At 38.9% G+C, this 21,471-nt stretch overlaps 1 protein-coding gene across 2 annotated transcripts in view; it reads right to left on the bottom strand.

Moving 5' to 3' along the window:
- Positions 1–21,471, bottom strand: part of pcxb (pyruvate carboxylase b) — a 356,057-nt gene that overhangs the window by 237,600 nt on the left and 96,986 nt on the right. For both annotated transcript variants that reach the window (XM_042512173.2, XM_042512174.2), the window contains exon 11: positions 2,680–2,842. In XM_042512173.2, coding sequence (XP_042368107.1) covers positions 2,680–2,842 — 163 coding nt within the window. The remainder of the gene's footprint in view (positions 1–2,679; positions 2,843–21,471) is intronic.

The raw sequence follows: 21,471 nt of genomic DNA, 5'->3' as shown, positions 1-21,471 counted from the left end.
ACACTGTTAAGGCCCATAAAAGCTAATAGAGAATCAGCAACAAGAAACACATTAAAGGAGGGGGGGGCAGAGGATAGGAAGGAGAAAAAAGTGATAGACGATGAAGAGGTGGGTGTACAGTCTAGGGTGAAGGGCAAAAGAACCTGACAGCGAGAAGCATCCAGGGATCAGACCTCATCAGCGAGAAAGACATTTGTCGAGAGCAGATGAGAAATGGCACGTATGGGGTGCAGGTATACAGTGCGTGTGGATGTACACACAGAGCACTCATATGTAGACAAATGTGTCCTCTGAAGTGTAAACACTGTCAAGGAAATCACTGGTCCTCACACACAAAGCACATGGAAACACAATCTCCATAGCCATTACCATAATAAACATTTAACTAGATACACCTCCACGTGGTTGTATGCCTCCATGCACCAGTCAAGTTGCACTTACTGTTTATATCCATGTCTGTGAAAACATGGACGTTGCACAAATATCTTCCCCCCAGCCACACAAAAGATCTATTCAATCACAATTTCAAGGTGGGCACGCAAGGCTCTTGAGTTATGGTAGAAACAGTTCATTCCTGAGTCCAAGTGGACATTTGTGCAAAATGTGAAGAAACTAACTTGAGGACATCTTCAGATATTGCACTCAGGAAAAATTAGACCAATCCAAGGTCACAGTGACCTTGACCTTTGGACTAATCTAATCAACTCATCCTTGAGTCTACTCGAATATTTGTGACAAATTTTGAAAAAAAAAAAATTCTTCAAGGTTTTCTTGAGATATTGTGTTTACAACAATGAGACAAATGAGGCCACGGGGACATTGACCTTTGACTTATGATGACCAAAAGGTAATCAGGTCATCGTTGAGTCAAAGTGAATGTTTGTGTCAAATTTGAAAAAAATCCTCAAGGTGTTCTTGAGATATCGCGTTCAGAAGAATGTGCCCTATGAATGTGGACAACTTGAAAACATAATGTCTCGGCCTCGGCTATCGCTGGCATGGAGGTACAAAGATGCTGAAGATAAATAAATCTAGAAACTAAATAGAACTAAATGTACATCCCTCTCATGGAGAGATACAGATGAACATTCAGTCATGCAAAAATACACACACACACACAGGAAAATAACGTCATACCACTTACAGACCTCATATGTATGTTCATAATTGCAGTGCAACTACATGGATCAATGTGACAGACTTATAATTCCAGCGCTGGTTGATCTCTGCAGCTATGACTGTGAACACATGTGTACACACACTTGGATGGAGACATTCTATTATCTCCCATTGCCACAAAGCTCAGGTAACTGCTATTTTTGATATCAACACTGAGTGAAATGACCGTTATGGATGTGAAACAGATGCTCGTACTATAAATCCCACTGAAAATCAACCCTCCACACTCAGCTCTTTACATGGTCAGTTCACTGCTCTCCTTTGCTGGTTTGTGTGGTTGATACACCACCATACAAAACCAAGCTCTCAAATGTGGATGTATGCTGCACAGAGCATGTACGTGTGGCAAGAAAGAGGACTTCAATATGATGCCATTTTTCTTTGGAACCCAAGTGAAAACAACATATGGACTAAAACTGCTTACATTTTGCATGATTATTAGAAGAGAGAATTATGTTGCAGAATTAATCTTCGAAGCAAAGAGCTTATTGTTTCCAGTTGGGACCTGGCATTTTACCACTCAATGTTGAAACTGGACTTAGTTAAGAGGAAGAATATGCCAAGAATATTCAATGCACCAGCTAAGTGGTATAGATAAATTTAAGTGGAGAAACTGTTATTTTCTTGGTTCTTTTTGTTCTTTTTACTGGAAACCACAAAGTGTGTTTAGTAAGATAAAATCAGGAATTGACCAAGTGGCTGTTGACATCCAAAAACAGTCAGCCAGTTACTGTGAGAAAGCCCAGGGGACAGGACAAACAGCCCATCATTTGGAGCACAGTTTGAAATTTTGCACTAAAAGGAGCTGTATGCAACATTCTTAGTATTAATATGGCAGCAAACCACTGTGTGCCATGTAAAGATAAAGTGGATTAACGGCATCCTGTGCAGAGAATAAAGTCACACTCCCTCTGTGTGTGTTTTAATTAAAGCTTCTCTGTTCTTTGTTACGGTAGCCAATACGGGAGCTCGTGCATGCAAGTGCATGCAAGTCCCTGTGTGTGTATCCTGGCGAGCTAATCGCTGCCGCTCGACACTGCACTCATACGGCAGTTACCGCTGATAACTGCTTCCCAGCCCATGGTGGCGGTGCAACAACGTTCATGGCAACTTAATGCTCATCCTCCGATCCCACCCCTTCCACCTTAACACCGTTAGCTCTGTCAGCTCTGTTGACATTGTTAGCACTGTTAGCTGGTGTGATTTGTAGCAGTGACTTGGGACACAAAAAAAGATGGGTCACATGTTTGGCATGCCACAACAATAATAACTAACTGTATGAAGTATCAAGGTTTGATTAGTATGAGTCGACTTTCTGCTCCTTGTTGGGAAGAACTACTTTCAAGTACACCTGTATTTACATGAAATCAACTCAGCTTGCAGACTTTCTCTACACTTACAAGTGACATTTCAAAAAGGAGAAACTGCTCTGCTGTCTGCATGTGGTCTCCCAGACCATAGATTGGTTACGGCTTCTAGTCATTTTAAAATGAATCCTACCTCAATCCTCCCAGTGTCTGGTTGGAAGCCTCTGGCCGGGTCTTCAGTCGTCACTCTACACTGTATGGCACAGCCGTTCACCCTGATCTTATCTTGTTTCAGGGACAGTTCTGGCAAACTGCGGCCTTCACACACATGCAGCTGGGCATGCACCAGGTCCACACTGTTAAAGAGAGAGAGGCGATGACATGAATAAATTGATTGAAGGCCTGAATATGGTGTGAATAACCTTTAATTTCTTGATGTCACTGTGGAGAAAATCTTTTCTGCTTTTACCAAGGTTTTAAAAAAAATCAGTAAGGTCGTTTATTTAATATAAACATCTTTAGCTATTCTTGGCCTCAAATCAGAATAGGCAGTATGTGGATTTTTTTATTTGAACAAATGAATCAGTTATGCGTGACAAGAAAAGCAATCCCTCATGGATTCCTCTTAATGACAAAAACAAAGCAGATTAAAACAAAAGAAACTTTAGTTAGAAATTGATGCTTCCAAAACTGTAGTCACTGGGGAAGGACGCAGGATATGGAAAATCCAGTTTTATGTATGTAAACAACTAATTAGCAACATAACTTTCATTTGATTAGAGATTAAAAGGTGCCATCAAGAGTATCTTAATCAGCTAGGTCCAAGGATATGTAGATGCACTAATTCAAAGGCAGGTGGACCAGTGTTTTTGGGTCTTAAACAGTAACATTTTTTAAATTGCAAGTCTCTGCTTGCATGGACAAATGTACATACTTAGGGCACTGTACAGTAAAGAAGCCCAGGCTCAAGCAGTGACTAATGCAAAACTGCTTCACACTAAGTCACTGTGATATGACAAATAAGTCAAGATTGTTTGAGAAAGTAAACCTCTGCTTATGTAGTATATACTGTACTGATATGCTCATTATCAGTAACTACAAAGCATTACACTGTGATGTAAACCCTGGCTAAAAAACTAAAAAGTGTTGCTGGGGGCTTAATTTAAGTCCTCAAGAAAATTTAGCCAAATAAAAATGAGTTTTTATATAAATACATGGCACAGCAACACACAAACACACCGACTCTAACATGCACACTGCCTACATGTACAGTGCGTTTTATTCACTTATATTTAACAATGTTTTTTTGGTTTTTTTTGCCCCCGCACACACACATCGGAGTGCATTATGCAGATTTTTATTCAGCAATTACCCAATATTAGACAGAATTTAAATGTGAGAGGGACAGAGAGAAGTTATTTTCTTCCATTTCCATGAGTCGTAACCCTTAACACCAATTTTGGCTCATCTGTATGCATTTATTTAAATGTAAAGCTCAAATGAGACTTGATGGGTTAAGCTTCATGACCTTGCACAGTCTATCGTACAGCCAAAATGTATAAAAGTATTTTGTCATCGTTGTTTTCTGGACACATTTTAAATGCAGCAGTAGACGGACACAGAGGGCGGGGACACATAGCTCTCTAACGGCTGTGTCCCCACATCCGATCTGCTGCCAAACATAAACACACTCAGACAACCTGGAAGCCTCGCCGCCTTGAAGGGTGAATGAGAGACAGAAGGCGCGCACATTAGCAAACAGGCTCAGATTTTGGACACCGTCTTGGCTTCCGTCTCCTTAATGTCTCAATTAGATGGTATTCACATTCTGGCCAAACAGAAGGACAATTATGCATCAGCCTGGTGTGAAATGTGTTGGTGGAATAAGCAGATCCAATCTTGATAACTTGGATTGGTGCTAACGTCATGTTTTTGTTACAGTTTCATGAATATGTTGGGATTTTTGGAATGAGACAGTTCCGCTCGCATCCTTAAATAATAAAAGGACATGATGAAATGAATAACTTCATGAGCTATGACCTCAACAGAAGTTATGGAAATGATTCTCCGTTTCCCAGTGCTTTATCGTTTAATTAGGATACCAGTTTGCTTCCAGACTCAGATTTACGAGCGCTTTTATGGTCTCTGCATGAAAAAATGCATTTTTTTGCCTTCCCTACTCTCTTGTTTGAAATGTACTGTTGCCAAGTGCAAAATGTTTGAAAATTAAGTGACCTAGAAGTTTCAGCTTAATCATTTACTCTGACTATCTTTTTGATTATTTTTATTCATCAATTCTTGAGTGAATTCCAACTTAAACAAAGACAATAATAATGACTACTAAAGTTGAAATATGATTTTAAAAAAAAATGTTTGTTCAATAATAACTTCTCAGTTTATTCATTAGCCCAAGCACTTTTTAGAGCATTTGCACATTCATTTAAAGTGGGACAAATGATAAGAGCAACAACCAGGCAAGTTTACATCCATGTCTGTCCAGACTAATATAGGCAGTGAAGACTTCACAGAAATGTAATATAAGAGGTGTATTTTTTGACGAATGGAAGTTAAAACTATACTGACATGTGTGACTCCAGTGAGCTAGACATGCTGTCTTCCCTTAAAGACGATTTTTACAGGAGTACAGAGGACTGATGGAGAGCTTTCACACATGGTGCAACAACAATAACCTGAAGCTTAATGTCAGAATTGTAGCCGTGACACTTGACAGTGCTTCAAATATAAATGTTCCTGCATAAAACCTACAAATTCTAAAACATGGATGCTTCACACACATTTTAACGCATCAGCACAGAAGATCAATACAGTCAGCAGTCAGTTTAAGGGTGGGCACCTAAGACCAATACAATATCAGACCAGGTGTCTCTCTTTCTGTTGATGAGTTTACAGCGCTGAATAATGGGCAGAAAAGAGATTTATGCAGAATATTATGATCTCACTGTGATGTTGAACTTTGACCTTTTGGATGTAAAATGTCACTTAATCTTATCCTATTAGATGTTTGTGTGAAATTTTGTCATAATTAAGTTATGAATTCTTGCATAATGGCCAAAAACAAATCTTACATCTAATCACTTTAACCTAAAGTCAAAGAGGACATTTGTGACTTGAGGAAAAAAATTCCTCGAGGTGTTTTTGTAATATCACCTTCACAAGAAATTTGACAGACAAGGTCACAGTGACCCTGAACCCTTAAAATGTTCCTGAAATATTGCGCTCACAAGAATGGGATAGACAGACAGATGGACGGATAAACACACAGACAGAGGGACGGACAACTCAAAAACACAATGCCTGTAGTCACGATTATCCCTGACGCGGTGGCGTATAAATGTCAGACTAAAAATTGTGTGTGCAATTTGTCAGGATTGGAGTTGGAGTTTTGGCCATAAATATGTTTTGTGAGGTCACATTGACATTTGACCACCTAAAGTTATCAGTTTATGGAAGTGGAAGTTTGTGTCAAATTCTAGGAAATTCCCTCAAGGCCTTCATGAGATATCGTCTTCACTAGAATGAGACAGATGAGGTCAAAGTGACCATTCACCACCACAGTCTTAAAAAAAAACAAACAAAAAAAAAAAAACAAGTGGATGTTCTTGCCAAATGTGAAGAAATTCACAGCCATTCCTGAAATACTGCATTCACAAGAATGGTATGGACAGACGGAGAGACAGATGGACAACAATCAGAAACTTAATGCTTCCAGCCATGTCTAATGTTGGCCCTTTAAGTATCCAAATTTGAAAACACCAACTTGAGGAGGTATATTAGTATTCTAATGGCTCCCTTTTCACAGAAATGGAAGTCCTTTAATAGTATGCAGTTACACACATTTCAGTGGCAAACAAGACCAACTGAACATTTCCTGAGTCGAGAGTCAAACACTTGGCATCCAAGCATGGACTTTATATATATATATTACATATAAATCAAGTTTGGCCTAGTTTTTTGCCCCCCCACCCATGTAATTCTTCTACTTTGAAAACATAAGGCAACACTGATTGAATGAGGACCCCTGAGGGTTTATAGAATTCATTGTATACTAATTTGACTCAGACAAATTAAAGAGCCTGCAGCAACATCTGTCCCTCAGTGCAGCCAGTTACAGAATAAAAGTCCCTTGTATCATTAGCAAGTTCCACAATAAGACCGAGCTACACAGGAAGAGGATGAGGGTGATGTGCCTACAGCGAAAAAAGGCGATAGGAAATGCACTACAGCACATGTACACACACTCAATGTGATGATGCTCACACTCAGTGTGATAAATGCCGCTGGTTGGAACAGTTGGCAAAACTCTGTGTTTGGGAACATAGAGGATTAACCAAAGACAGTGATGAGGATTGACCCGAAACATCTGTACAGAGCCAGAGTCAGGCAATATCGCCATCAGTGCAGATATTTCTTCATACAATGAATTGGACACTGAAGTAGAGACTCAAATAAGTCACTATATAAGATAAGATAAGATAAGATAAGATAAGATAAGATAAGATAAGATAATCCTTTATTAGTCCCACAGTGGGGAAATTTTCAACATTGCAGCAGCAAAGGGATAGCAAAGTAGCAAGATAACTGTGCAAAATAAACTATATTAATAAATAAGTACAAAAACATGCAGGATGAAGATGAAGGAAAAAACCATGGAAACTAATAACCACTTAGTTATACACATCTAATGGTCCTTGATAGCATGTGCTATTTTATATTATATGATGAAATACATAAACAAGTATGGAGCTTCTGACAAGACTAGATCAGGCTGGATGTATACGTTGTGTACGAAACATTAGATGCAAAGGTACACAGGACTGAATGATTGTCTTTGATATTACTTTCCTGCTTATAATTTTATTTGTATACCACCAGATTGTATTTCAATTGCCAAACCTTTTTTTTCATTATCCGCTTATGTTCTTTTACACTCTTGCAACAAAGATGTAATTACATGTCATGCCGATAAAATAAGATGAAATTGAAAAATTCATGGTGTGTACAGAGTTATTAAAGTAAACCATTAAAGTCAACAGTAAATGTTTTTTGTACGAATTTTTCATTTCATTTCATCTGATGTACTTACTGGTGAAAGAGGATATAGGGCAGCACAGGTAGGGTAAAACTCAAAGGAATTAATCATCGATTAAAAATGTAGAAGTGAGAAGCAGTTTTATTTGATTCGAGAGGCAAACTGATATTTTATTGTTTAGATTTCTAACACGCATTCATAAATGATGACTTGTAACTGAGAAAGACATTTTTGCAGCAAGCAACTGAATTGACAATGAGATAAAAATACCAAAAACAGAAAACTTAAGTTTTATTGAATTTCCTATTAAATTAATCTTTTGTGGATGTATAGTATGTCCAGCAAATGGTTCCAAAAGCTTATTTTTTACGGTTATATTTTCATTTTTTATTAAGTTAATAATCAATACATGTCCCCTGAGCACAAAAAGTGTGAAAAATATAATTCTTTACTATGAAAGCGATTATGGGAAAAGGACAAAAAGAGAGTTTGATTTTGAAGAAGCAGCGTGGAAGTTCAATTCCAGACTCATTCCAAAGTTTTGTATTTATCCATGATCAAAACTAATCTTGACAAAAGTTATTTCACCTGCTTACTCACGAATCTAATCTTAAAGTTGTTTGCCCCGACTTCCTCAGACTCTCTCCATATTGTGCATTTACCCTATCATGTAAGAATCCATCAAGCACTGTGCACGCTGCAGACTACACATGGCAGTTTAATTATATTTTGCCTAAAGCCTCCAGCAACCAAGAAGTCCTCCTGAGCTGCAACACTACCTGGCCCACGGTTTGCTGTGTCAATTAGTTGTTGAAAATGTGATTAAACTGAAATTTATTTAGGCATATGCAGCATGTAAGCACAACATAAACTGAAATAATAAGGTCTTAAAACTAGATTTTGTTTCGGAACCCATCTACAGTACAGAGCCTCAAGATTACAATTTTGTACTAATGCAGAACGTGCCTAAAGGCCCGGGTCATTTCGGGTGATATTGAGGTTTAGTACTGCATATTTCCCAGAATAAGCAAATAATCACATTACAACAAGCCAAATGGAATAAAGTAGAAAATTTGACTCCTTTTTTCCAGTATGCTAGGAGACCAGAAAAGACTGTGGTAAGTTCTAGCTTTGGTTTTTTGTCAGCAAAGATATTAAAAAGTGTCATTAGAACTGTTTGCTAATGTTTCATGTTAATCGAGTTTCAGTTACAGTTTACATCCATGTCTGTCTTGACTCACATGTAGCCATGACAGTTAACAAGGCTTCAGATTTCTGCAATAAGCTATATTTTCTAAAACGTGAATGCTTCATAAATATCTTCAACCCCGCAGCACGGAAGATCTAAGCACAGTTTCAAGATGGTTACCCACCATTTGTGTCACTAACAGTATCTGACTGAATATCTCCCCTTCTGTTCCTGAGTTATTGCATTAAACGGGCCAAAAAGGTATTTTTGAAGAGCATTATGACGTCACAGTGAAGCTGACCTTTTGGATATAAAATAGTCAATACATAATTTTATCATATTAGCTATTTGTATTAAATTTTGTTATAGCGTATGAATTCTTGAGTTAAGGTCAAAAACATGTTTTGTGTGGTCACCGTGACTTGAACCTGCGGCCCTTTGCTGCATGACAACCCCCTCTCTCCTCCTTTTGATGCTAAATCTGTCCATCAATAAAGGCATAAAAAGCCCAAAAAATATTCTTAAATAAATATATATATATATATATATATATTTGTAGCATCCATTCTTTGCCTTCAACTTTTTTTTAATGTCTCTGGTCATTGTCTTGGCTCACTTTGAGGTTCTAGTGTCAGAGGTGTGAATGTATTCTTTTCTAAAAATTATAATAAATGTTTTAAGACGCCAAGGCTTATACTGCATGTCTACTTTCCTTCCTGGCTTCTCTGAATGTTGTGCCTTGGCCTTTCTTTGGGCTTCTGAATAGCTGCCAAGTTTAGATTTGATCTCAGACTATTTAAAAGAACAATGGAAACCCCCCACAGGTGTCATAGAATATATTCCTACTCACTCAATCTCTTCTTTGAAATTCTGTCAGCACCTTTACCTCAAAGCCAAATACATCATTTTGCATTTGGTCCTCCTGTTTATGCAGCAACCTTGCTTAAGGCTTCCGATATGCTTGTAAATATCTTACATTTGCGCTCCGATGAAATCGCCAACCTGCTCAGAGATACATGTATTAGACAGCAGAACCACATGGAGGCTCAAATTATTTACAGCCCAGCGCTGGCTACATTCCCATAAGTATTATATTAGCCAGATTTTATAGCAGCACCTGAGAAGTATTTTGTGGGATAAGCAGTGTAAATCTTTCCCTTTCCAAGTGACACGTATTTTATATAGGGGTAAAATATATCACCATGGACGCTGCAGACGGCTGAAACTAAAGAGTCTGGGGCATAAAGTATATGCACACACCTCTGCACACCATCCTATATTTCAGCTTATATGGCTGAGCACAAACTTCTCTTTGGTAATTTTAAAATTAGTTTAAAAAAGTTTACATGTCAGAGTTAGTTTAAATGTCAGAGTCTGTCTTCAGTTGGCTTCATGTTTTTGAGGAAAGGCCTGGTCAAAAAAATAACACTAAAGCTCTAAAGCACCACTTTAAGGACATGAAGTCAATAACTCCCATGGTCTTGACAAAATTCTAAATTTAAGTTTAACAGTTTTTCCACTAAGTTGCCTCAAAGATGAGAAAAACCCTTTCATCTCCAGTCCAGGGTCAATGCCTTGCACACATCGTTTATCCTCTGATGCTAATGTTTTAACTGAGTTAAATCCAATCCTAACAGTCGAACATAATTAAACCTGACTGAACATTTTGTTGCAACACATTATGACATCAATATTAAAGGGACAGTTCAGATTTTTTGAACTGGGGTTGTATGGGATACTTATCCATTGACAGTATGTTAAAAACAGTAGATGTAAGTCAGAACATCCCCAGTTTGAAGAGGCAGCCTGGAGTCCGACATGGAAGCTAAGCAATCTAGTGTTGTGGAGGGGTCAGCAACAAAACGTATTTTAACCACCTAAAAAAATCCCATATGAAGAAATATAAGGAATAAGTGTATGACAAATGAGTTGAGTTTTTTATATGAGAAGAAATTTAACTTAAACTTCAGCTTATTCAGTATTGAAATGTTGCTGGCCTAGCTTGGCCAATTTACTAAAACCTATGTCGTAATTAAACAACATGCATAACTCCTGGCACAATTTAATTGGTGCCAATATACCATCATCAAAAGAAGCCGTATACTCCCATATGACAAAAAAGTTGGATATGCATTTCAAAGGAAGACTTTACATTCCCCCTTTAAAGAGAGGACCATCACAGAATTACTGCAGGTCATCTCCAAAGTCAAGAGTGCGATGAACGTTTCATTAAAATGTAATTCTATTAAAATGAGTTATCTGAGTTATGCATGCGGTTAGATTGCCAGGGTTGAGGAGATCAGAGCAGAGGATGTATAATCTGCTGACCTATGGCAGAAGGTTGAGAACCTGCACACACAAACTTAGGCTTTCTTTTCCTGTTCTAATACATTTCAAATATGCTCATCTAGATGCATATATAAATATAGGCAGAAATAAATGTCTAAGAGAGCACTCATAATACTAGCTTTTTACACACATGCATGCACAGACACGCAGGACCTATCCTCACTGTATATGTCCCTACATTATTTCAGTACATGCAAAACGCATTAGTCCAGTAAGCACATGGGTTCACATTCAGCAGTGAGCACACCAACCCTGTCTCAATCTGTCACATGTGCGTACGCACACACACCGAGAGCATGAAGGCTGAGTACTAATTGCATATCATTTTCAGTCGTTTCACTCGGAGCTTGTTAGCAAGGGAGAAGAGGGTGGCTGTGCGCCCAGAACTAAAAGGGGGAGAGGGAGAAAAAGAAAGTGAGTATAGTGAGCAGAAGAAGGCAGCTTGTTGTGGTCATAAGAAATGAAGATACTGTCAAGAAAATATGACAAACAGGCAGCAAGGTAGAGTAAATATTATACTCTACACTTGAAATCCACAAGGATGGAGGAGATTGAGAGATAAATAAAAAAGAGACAAGATGACAGCTATACATTCCCAACTCGGTGCAAGAGAGCAAAAAATGAAGTGAGGGGAAGCAGAGGGAGTGAGAGTGTGGAGGAGGATAAAAAAACTGGATGCTTAAACTGAATGAGAGAGTGGGAAAAGTGGGAGCGTGGAAGAGATTGGATTTGGCGTCGCTTTAAAGGACAAAAGGAAAGAAGGCAAAAAGGCGGTGGGAGGAAGCAAAGGTGGAAGGCAGAGAGAGGGAGTTCGGATGGCAGTGGGAAGTAAGGAAGAATGGCTAAGATGGATGAATGGGAGAGCAGGACAACAGGGATAAAGAGGGGATGGATGAAGGAGAAAGTGTGGGAGTGAGGAGGAAGGAATGACTCAGAACTGAAGGAGATAAGGAAGTGGAGAAAGGAGGATGTGGGATTGCAGAAAACAGGTTTATTGTCTTTTAATTTTTTATGATTTTTTTGGCATTTTTCATGCTTTATTGAGAAAGATAGACGGATATGAAAAGGGAGAGAGAGGGTGGACCTGCGGCAAAGGGCCTGGGGCCAAACTCAATCCCAGGCTGTTGCCGTAATCTGACGTACACCTCCCCAGAAATGTAACTATATGTTGCGGCGACACAGACCTCCTGTTTGTTTTTGTAAGCTGAAAATCATTTCCCTCAGTAAAATAAAAGTAACTTGTTAAAACATAAATCCCCCACAAAAAACGTTTTACATCCATCGTGTGACTTATTCAGGCTTCTGCTAAGAGCAGCAGAGAGTCTACTAGCTAGCAGGCTAATTTATGCGATGCAAAAAACACATCCACAATTATTTTGCTGGTGAACCTCGAGTTAAAATGGAGCCTAATTTTGTTGCTAGATGTTGTATTTGTTCCAGGCTTCATATGAGCAGAGGAAACACTTCTAGCCTCTAGGCTAACTTATGCCATGAAAAATGCCATATGGTTATGCTAATAAGGTTAGCGTGGTATTTATGGGAGTAAAGTGTGTAGCTATACACGATTGTGAGTTATAAAAGAGACAAATTTCGTAGTTGTGATCTATAAGTTTTAGGTTGTGAGTGTTTTAGGTGTATTCTGAATTACAGAATCTCAACAAAGTGACATAAAAACCAGCCTGCCCATGTTTTTTTTTTTGGCTGTGCGTAGAGCCCACACAGAACTTTAAGTCAGCCTTTAATAGTATGTGCGCTACACCGTGAGGTACTGGGATGCCCCAGAAAGAAGTTCATCTTTAAAGAGAATTTTGGGAGGCAAAGTGAGACGGAGTGAGAGCTTTAAGGAAAAGTGCCAACTTCGGAATATGCACATAATTACATGCTGTCTTGATGAGAGTTCAATGAGAAAATTGACACAACTCATGTGTGAACACTGAATATGTAGCAACAGCCAAGAGACAGTTAGCCTGAGTTAGTATAAAGATTGTCAACAGGGAGAAAAAGCTAGCCTGGCTTTGAATATTGTAGGAATTAAATTAGATATAGCATATAAGTGAGCTTTAGAAGTGCTGGTAGGCAAATTTTGTTACCTTTGGACAGAACCATTACAGCTGTCCCCCTGTTTCCAGTCTTTCTGCCAAGTTAAGCTAACTGGCTGCTGGCTGTAATTTCATATTGAATGGACAGATATAGGAGTGGTATCAATCTTCTTATCTAACGCTCAGCACGACAGTGAATAGGCCTATTTCCCAAAATGTCAAAACTATTTTAATATGACAGGCATAAGAAGTGGAAGAGGTGAATGAGGGGAAATCGAGGAATGGAAAAGTTGAAGGGGGGGTGGGGGTGTGTTGGAGTTGAGACCCAACCAAAGATGACACTGCAGCAAAACATAGAAAGTATAAGCAAGAGAGGAGCACAAAGAAGCAGTAAATTAAAAGTATGATCAATCCTATTCCCCTCTATTGCTTTTTAATTTCACTCTCATCCTCTCCTTAATACAAATTCCCTTGCATTGCTTATCTTCTCAATCCTCTCCTCTTCTCTCCTCACTTCTTGCTCCCGCCTCTCGTCCTTTCATCTTTCATTGTCTCCAGCTCCCCCTCCCAACCTCCCACATGTGGCCTCGAAATGCAAAACATTTACTCCTTTTGAAGTGAACACTTGATTTTATAACTTCATTTGTGTGTGCCGAGTGTTAGTCAGCACTGTTTCAGAGTGTGTGCGTGTGTGTGTGTGTGTGTGTGTGTGTGTGTGTGTGTGTGTGTGTGTGTGTTTTCTCAGCAGTGGGGTTTGTTCAGACACAAACCGCGTCTCCGGTAAATACATTTTTCAAGATGGCTCTAGGGCTAGTGGTAAAGAGCAAAGCAGAAATGTATTTCTCATTTCGGTAAAACTAATGCAGACTCTTGTCTACCAAATATGCACACAGACACCACACACACACACACACACACACACACACACACACACACACACACACACACACACACACACACACACACAAACTCTTGTCTAAATAAATAAATGGAAATATGGCCAATGTACTTCCAAGTGGGGCCTGCAGGAATGGAAATGCAGAAAAATAACACAAAGTGTTAGCAATGGATGGCGAGGGAAATGGAAGGATGGATGAACACAAACGAGACAACAGTAGAAATCTAGAGGGAGAAAAGGAAGAATGGGAACTGTAAGAAAAGACACCAAAAGAGCGAAATCAGAGGAAAATGGGAGAAATAAGAGTATGAAGGGCAGATGGAAAGGACGATAAATGGAGCAAGTGAAAGAAAAACAAACAAAGATGAAGCAAAAGGCAGGCAGAGAGGACGGCATCCAGCCTCCCATCTTGTTTTGTAAGAATTTCATTAGACTGCTTTCGACAGTAAACAGAGGAAAGAGAAGAGGCGAGGGGTTGTGAGAAATGGAGAGACAGACAGGAGAGGGATGAGATGTCTGCATGAGAGAGGAAAGGAAATAAGAAATTTGAATCATCGTGGCATGAGGATGGCATTTTGACATCAATTTAGCTGACAGCCAAAAAACTTTGCTGCCTGTTCGATACGCAAATGCAAACAGAACATGGTCGAAGATGGAAGGGGAGAAAGGGATGAAGAGAGGGGGGAAATATTAATCACAGTTTATCAACATGACGTGAGCAAAGAAACTGATAGATGGAGAGGAAAGAGGAGAGATAAATAAGAAGTACTTGTTTGTTCAATTAGGTTAAAAAATGGACTTAGAAATATGTTTAAAGACCTGTTTTGGCTAAACAGAGAAATAAAAAGAAGAGAAACTTAGACTTAAGCGGACAAGGCAGGAGGGAGATGTAAAATATGGACAACACATACACATAGCCCCAGCAGACACCCACACACAAAGACCAGATCCTATCTGATTAGATTTCCTCTCCTTTTCAGCACGCTTTCTCCCCCATTTTCTCAGGCCTCACTATCAGCCTATTAATTAATTCCTGCTTTCCTTGTTATGAAGCAGATGGAAGAGTGAGGAGAGGAATGCAAAATCACTCCGGCGTCCAGAAGGCAGCGAGGAACGAGATGAGAAAGGGCCGAGAGGAGAGAGACGGTGCATGCAGATAAGAGGCGGAAGACAGAAAAGAGAGAGAGAGAAAATAAATACAGAGAGAAACAAATAGAGGGAAAAAATAAGTACAGTAAAATGCATACGGTGTTGACAATGCCGCTAATGTCAGTACACAATGGAAACAAGGTCCTAAAATCCTCATCAAACTAAACTGACAGCACACGTATGACAATATATACATTAATTACATATTATGAAAGCATTGTTACAGTAAGGAAGGAAAACAATCAGCTCATTAGCTTCCCCCAGTCAGTCATTAAAACATCACCACCAGCCCATGGCAATATCATGCTATAAACACTACATTTAGGTCACTGTCACATCAGCTGCAATATACAGATAGATTATGACCCAAAAAAAAGTAAAAAAAAAAGGACACTGCTAAGAGGTTTTGTGTTAAGTCTTAAACACTGCATTTTAATGTGTTTTTGGTGGTTGTCAATTGTGCTAGTGTTGGGGCTAAGCTAGAAAGGGGTTTGATTGTTAATAATTGCAGTCAAAAAGGTTGCTATACATATACATATATATACATATATAGTTATACATATTGTTAATTTCAACTTCTAATAAAAAAAATCTATATTGTACTTTATATCCATATTACGTTAAGGTATTTCTTGTTTGATAAATGATGAACAATTAATGAAAGGGGTGGCAAACCATGTATCATGGAGAGCAAACCACCTTCAAAAGGTGATAATTACTGATTTAAAAAGATACTGAGGTGAAACCTGCAAACTGTTGGGTCTCAATGGCACATGGTTGGCCACCCATGGATAAACCAATTAATGCAATTGTGAAATAATTGCTTTGATATCGTTCTAATAATGAATAAATCGACTAATTATTTCATCATCAGTGTCACACTTGTGTTAATATTTAACATATACTTTACATAATAGCAGGTTTTAACCATCAGTTGTCAAAAACTTAACACCCGATTTGTAATCACTGCCCGCATTATGAACTTTAAAGTTTCAAAACATATTAGCAGTAGATTTATATCCCGTGTGATTCATTCTTCATTTGCCTTTGACTTGCGTCTGAACTTGCACCATGTTTTAAGGCCTTCTTGGGATCTTGTGTAAGTGAGCCCTCTTCCACATAAGGTCTAGATTGATGTGTAAAATTGATGTGTTGGGGTTTGTTCGAAGACACCATGCTGCTTGATTAAACTTAGGTATTGACCGGATGCCTGTCTCCATACCTCTATATTGACTCGGCTGTGTCAGTGTGCCTGACTCAGAACCTGGTTTGAAATTAAACCCAGCTGCAAACTTTTGAACTCACTTGATTATAACCCTTCAAATAAAACCCTGCATCCACACAACCCCTTTGTGATATATGCAGCACTTTCATTTGGTATTGTGATGTATGGTAAAAAAATGGAAACCTGACCTGAACCTACAGTGAGTGCAATGAGCTTGCATTGAATTTCTCCAGTGGGCTCCTCTAATCAGAGGTTTTGCTTTGAATTGCACCCAAAACACAACCAGAAGGCTAAACAGTCAAATCCCAGGAGCCCCCACGAACCCTGAATAACCACTCACACACCTACACAACACTTGAACATGTATCTACAGTATACTCAGTGCTTCACTCTTATCTGTTTACTCCAGGTACTGCATCTTGGAACAAATGCCCACCATATAGCAGCATACATATGTTATTTTGTGACCTTGGAAAGTACCATCTACTCTAGATGTGGGTAACAAATCATCCTCCCCCTGTAGCACTATCTTTATACCGCTTCAGGAAATGAAAGGTTATTCTCAATACATAATTATGATTATTGTTTAACTGCTTCAACAATTAGTAATATAATCAACTTACATATTCAAACTCTTGGCATCTAGATTGACAGTGATTTAAGTTTTGAGCAGCATGCCACAAATCTCCTGCAATCATGTTTTTTATCATCTAAGAAATATTTCAAAGATACAACCCATCTAAACTTTAAATACACAGGGATTTTTACACACCTTCATTTCTCCAGGCCTGAATTAGTGCAAAAGCTTCTTTTCTAGCCTGAACAAAAAAAGTGATTCCACAGCAACTCTAGACTTCACGTGATATTATGACACGATCAATCCAGTTTTAGCCTCTTTACACTGGCTCCCAGTTTGTTTTAAAATACATTTTAAGATTTCACAAATTACTTTTAAGGCTTTTCATTGCCTCTCTGCAGGCTATATCTCTGACCTCTTAGTACTGCATGCACCACCGCATACTTCCTCAGGCAGAGGTCTTTTGTCTGTTCCAGACGCTCAGCTGAAGACTTAAGGGAAAAGAGAGTCTGCAGTCAGGGCCCTGAGGCTCTGGAATGATCTGCCCAAGGAAATGAGGCCGGTTGAGTCAGGGATCTCTTTTAAATCCCTTCTTAAACATTACTTCTGTCAAAGAGTCTTTCCTGATTTTACTGATTTTTAAATTTTCTTTTATTTCACAGGTTTTTACACATCATGTTTTAATTAGTTTTCTTTTACAACTTGTTTTTACGATTTGTTGTTTTATTTTGTTGACTTGTAAAGTTTTTTGTAGATCTGTTTTGAAAATCACTTCATGAAAAAAGATTATTTATACAATAACTTTTTTATATTGTTACTGGGGGATTTGTCTGCCTTCAAAAACTAAAAGACAAGTGGTTTAAATAATTTGTTTAAATATAGAAAAAAAACATAAAGCAAAAGTTTTGAAATAAGCTGCTGCAATCATGCAGAACTTCATTTAAAAATAGCCAATTATTTCTCCAAATCAGGTTCACTTCAGCTCAGCAAGAGGCTCATACCACTTAAATCAAGATTTTAATTTAAAGGATGACATTTATGTGGAGCACAGGTCTGCAAGAAGTTCCATACACAACAACTCAAGAAAAGTAGACACACACAAACCAAAAAAATGCAAAAGCCCATATAGGCCTGATAAAATGCAATCCAAGTTCTCTCATTCGGAAAATTGCACAGTGGAAGTCACAAACAGAGAGAGAAAGAGAGAGAGAAGCCAGATAAATAAGCCCCCCAGACACACACACAATCATAGATTTGTGCATCCACACATATGTACACATGTAGTTAAAAATGCATCAGCAACCACACTGCACATTTGGCACACCCACAGAAAGATATCCAACTAGCATATATAGCGCATATATAGCACAGGAAAAAACACCACACACACGGAGATGGATACACACATTATGACACAAGCCTGTGAGTCACAGACCAGCCCAGATAACATGATAAGTGTAAAATATGAGCTGTGGAGGAATAAAATGTGGCAACAATATGGAAGGAGTACAGCTGGGAGAAAAAAGAAATGGTATGCAATAAATACAATGTGAAAGAAGAATGATGGGTGCACTTCAGAGGAAATATTGAGGAAAACATAAGTGCATGAGTTAACCAAGCGGAAGACTGTGAGAGAAAGAAAACAGAAACTGCAAATATGCAAAGAGATAACTCAATTCAGCTTTGCTACAGATAACTAAAGAGAATTTGGCTCAGCATAAGCACACAGTATTTGTATGCCAGTGCTGTTACTCTCACAAATTAAACTACATACACTAAAAGTAAGACAAGGTGTGTACAAATAACTGGAAAGACTAAGGAAGGCAGTATGAGAGTAGAAAGAAAAAGAGTGAGGAAAGAAGGGGAAGGAAAAAAAGGGGGGCGAGAAAGAGCTGCTGGTTCAACATGGAAACTCCTTTTTAACCTATTTACAAATAGAATAAAGCATACTCATTTTCATGCACTGTAGGAAACCAATTTAACACAAGTCAAGTTAATTTGTAAAGCCCTTAGTCACAACAATAGTCTGTAATTACAGATTTTGTAATTGCAAAATGCAAAGCAATCGACATGAAATATGAAAAACTGTTTCTATAAATCCTGAATGTGTCAGAAGATCAGGACTAACGGCACTGTTAACAGACAGATGCCATTGAAGCCGATTCTGATCACACAAAAAATACATATGTACAGATGGATGACAATGCTGCACATCCTACCATCTTGTGCTGGTGACATCGTGAGTCTGCACAGAAGCGACTCCGCAGTATCAAGTTCCCACCCAGCCACCCAACCTGTCAAGAATAGCAGCACTGATGGTGAGCACACTTATCGCACACAGCTGTCAATCATGCTGATGGAATTTTTATAGCATCAAATAACACATTAGAACGTAACTTATCGGAAAGACTTCCACTTGAAAATACATCTGCGTGATAAAAACTACCAAAGTTATAGAAAACATCTTTATTCAATGTGTACTTTGACTTTTCAGTTTGGCCCATGTCCCATCCAACGTGGAGGGTCAGGGTTTATGATCTGTACTGCAGCCAGTCAGTAGGGGGGGGGGCGATCAAGATGAGTCTGCTGGTTCCTGCTGACGACATAAATCTTTAAAACGCGTCATTTTGTGTCATCTTATTAATTGATTCTTAAGGCTAGAAAAATTCAAATATAGATGGGCATTGCAGTTTTTAAGCAAATGTTACTTATACAGGACTATTCAAGACTGTTTTCAGCTGCAGATTCACACATATTTGATGATCTATTAAGTATTGCAGCAGGACAGCATACAGGAGTGACTCAAAATAATTGCCTGGGTCCGAACCTTTGAATCTGCCCGCTGAGTGAGTTGTTTGATTCTAGTCTGGCACTGTGACATAAAACAGTGGTTTCTTGGTTAAAATTTAAAAAACAACAACAATGCGCTCCTTTGGAACAATCACTGCCATGGGCAGGACTAGGGTCTCACCTTTAAATCTCACCTTTACTTTGGTTATTTTCAAAAGTGAGATTATATACACATACGTCCATGTAAAAGAAATAGTTTTAAGTCAAAATTATAGTGATAAAATATTCGTCCAAACAAAACTAACCCTTTCTTCATTCCTTTTAGGGTCATTCTGACTGATAATTCTAATAAAAAATCTGTAATACCATGACATTGTGATATTTTGTGAGACTTATCGTACCAGGAAAATCCCATACAGTTGCAAACATAGGCAGGACTAACACTGTTGTCAAGCTGTTGTCAAATATTGCACTGTGACCAGTGAGGAGTAACAAATATAATGGTGGGTGCAGTAGACAAGACAGACTTTGCTAGTGAGGCTCAGTAGGTCGATGTGTTTTTCTAAAAAATCACCGACAACGTTGTTTGTTTTAGGGCGCTCTGCTCCATCCCTAAAACCCTGGCAAAATAGGTATGATGGCATGACTACCCATCAGTAGGTCCGCTCCATTTCAGTGTGTAAGTATACCGCTTAATACTGAACAACTTGGGCTGGGAAAGCAGTTTAAAAGGAGTGTAAGCACTTGCAGATAAAAGGACTTATGTCTTCTATAGACATGCTTGCACACACCGAGGTATTCAGAATGCCTGTGCAACTGATTCATTCTGTAGACAAACAGATAAATTTACACAAATCTACACACAAACTCAACATCTGGAGCCATCCTCACTACTCGGATTTTCATTTACAGGTTTCAGACAAATGAACCATGCAACATAACTGCACGAGTGTGCCACAGGATTTTCCTCTTCATATACCAAAGCCCAGCAGGAAACCATCCTAATTAAACCCAATGCACTAAGCAGACTGCAGATGAGTCTTTGATGTATGAATGCATACATGTACTTGTGTTAGCATGTGAGGAGTCTCTCTCAACACAGGCTGGGAGATAGAGAGGCACACAAGACAATTTATGTGCAAGCCTTTTTTAAACAGAATGATCTCCACGACAGGGTTCCCAGCCTGATATGCCGATAGGTAGGCCCGCTGCGTGCGAGACAGCCCAGGCAAAGTGGGAAAGCTTCCTTTGCGTCTAGCTGAGAGGGATTTCATCTGTCATTTCTCCCCATTATATTCCACTCACATCTCTCTGACTAAAAGGCTGGCGAGTCATTTGTATGCAAGCGGTGGCGCCTGGCATCCAGTCTGCTAGTTGGTGTGTGGGGAGTGACAACTTAACAATATTGACAAACATGACCGGTGATTGGTCAGTTCAAACGGAGAACATCTCTTTTGCGGGCTTCGGTGGGTCAAATGTACAGTAAGTCATGCATGATGGATTGGTGTCTGATAAATCCCTCGCGGTGAATGACTGAACGATCGAGTCAGAAATGAAAGTGACATCTTCATTAGTTAGACCTCAGCTAGATCCAAGCAGCTTTTGCTACTCCTCTTTGGAGGCAGACTTGACATTTGAAGCTAAGAAATAAAGAGCATTTCTTCGGTTTTCATCTCGGGAAAAGACTAATGTTTCCCCCCTCTGCTGCTATCCCCAAAT

Source organism: Plectropomus leopardus, chromosome 23 (genome assembly GCF_026936395.1).
Source record: "Plectropomus leopardus strain MGB_pleo_1.0 chromosome 23, ASM2693639v1, whole genome shotgun sequence".
Classification (NCBI taxonomy): domain Eukaryota; kingdom Metazoa; phylum Chordata; class Actinopteri; order Perciformes; family Serranidae; genus Plectropomus; species Plectropomus leopardus.
Note: the sequence above shows the minus strand (reverse complement) of the source record. Positions and strands in the feature narration are given on the sequence as shown.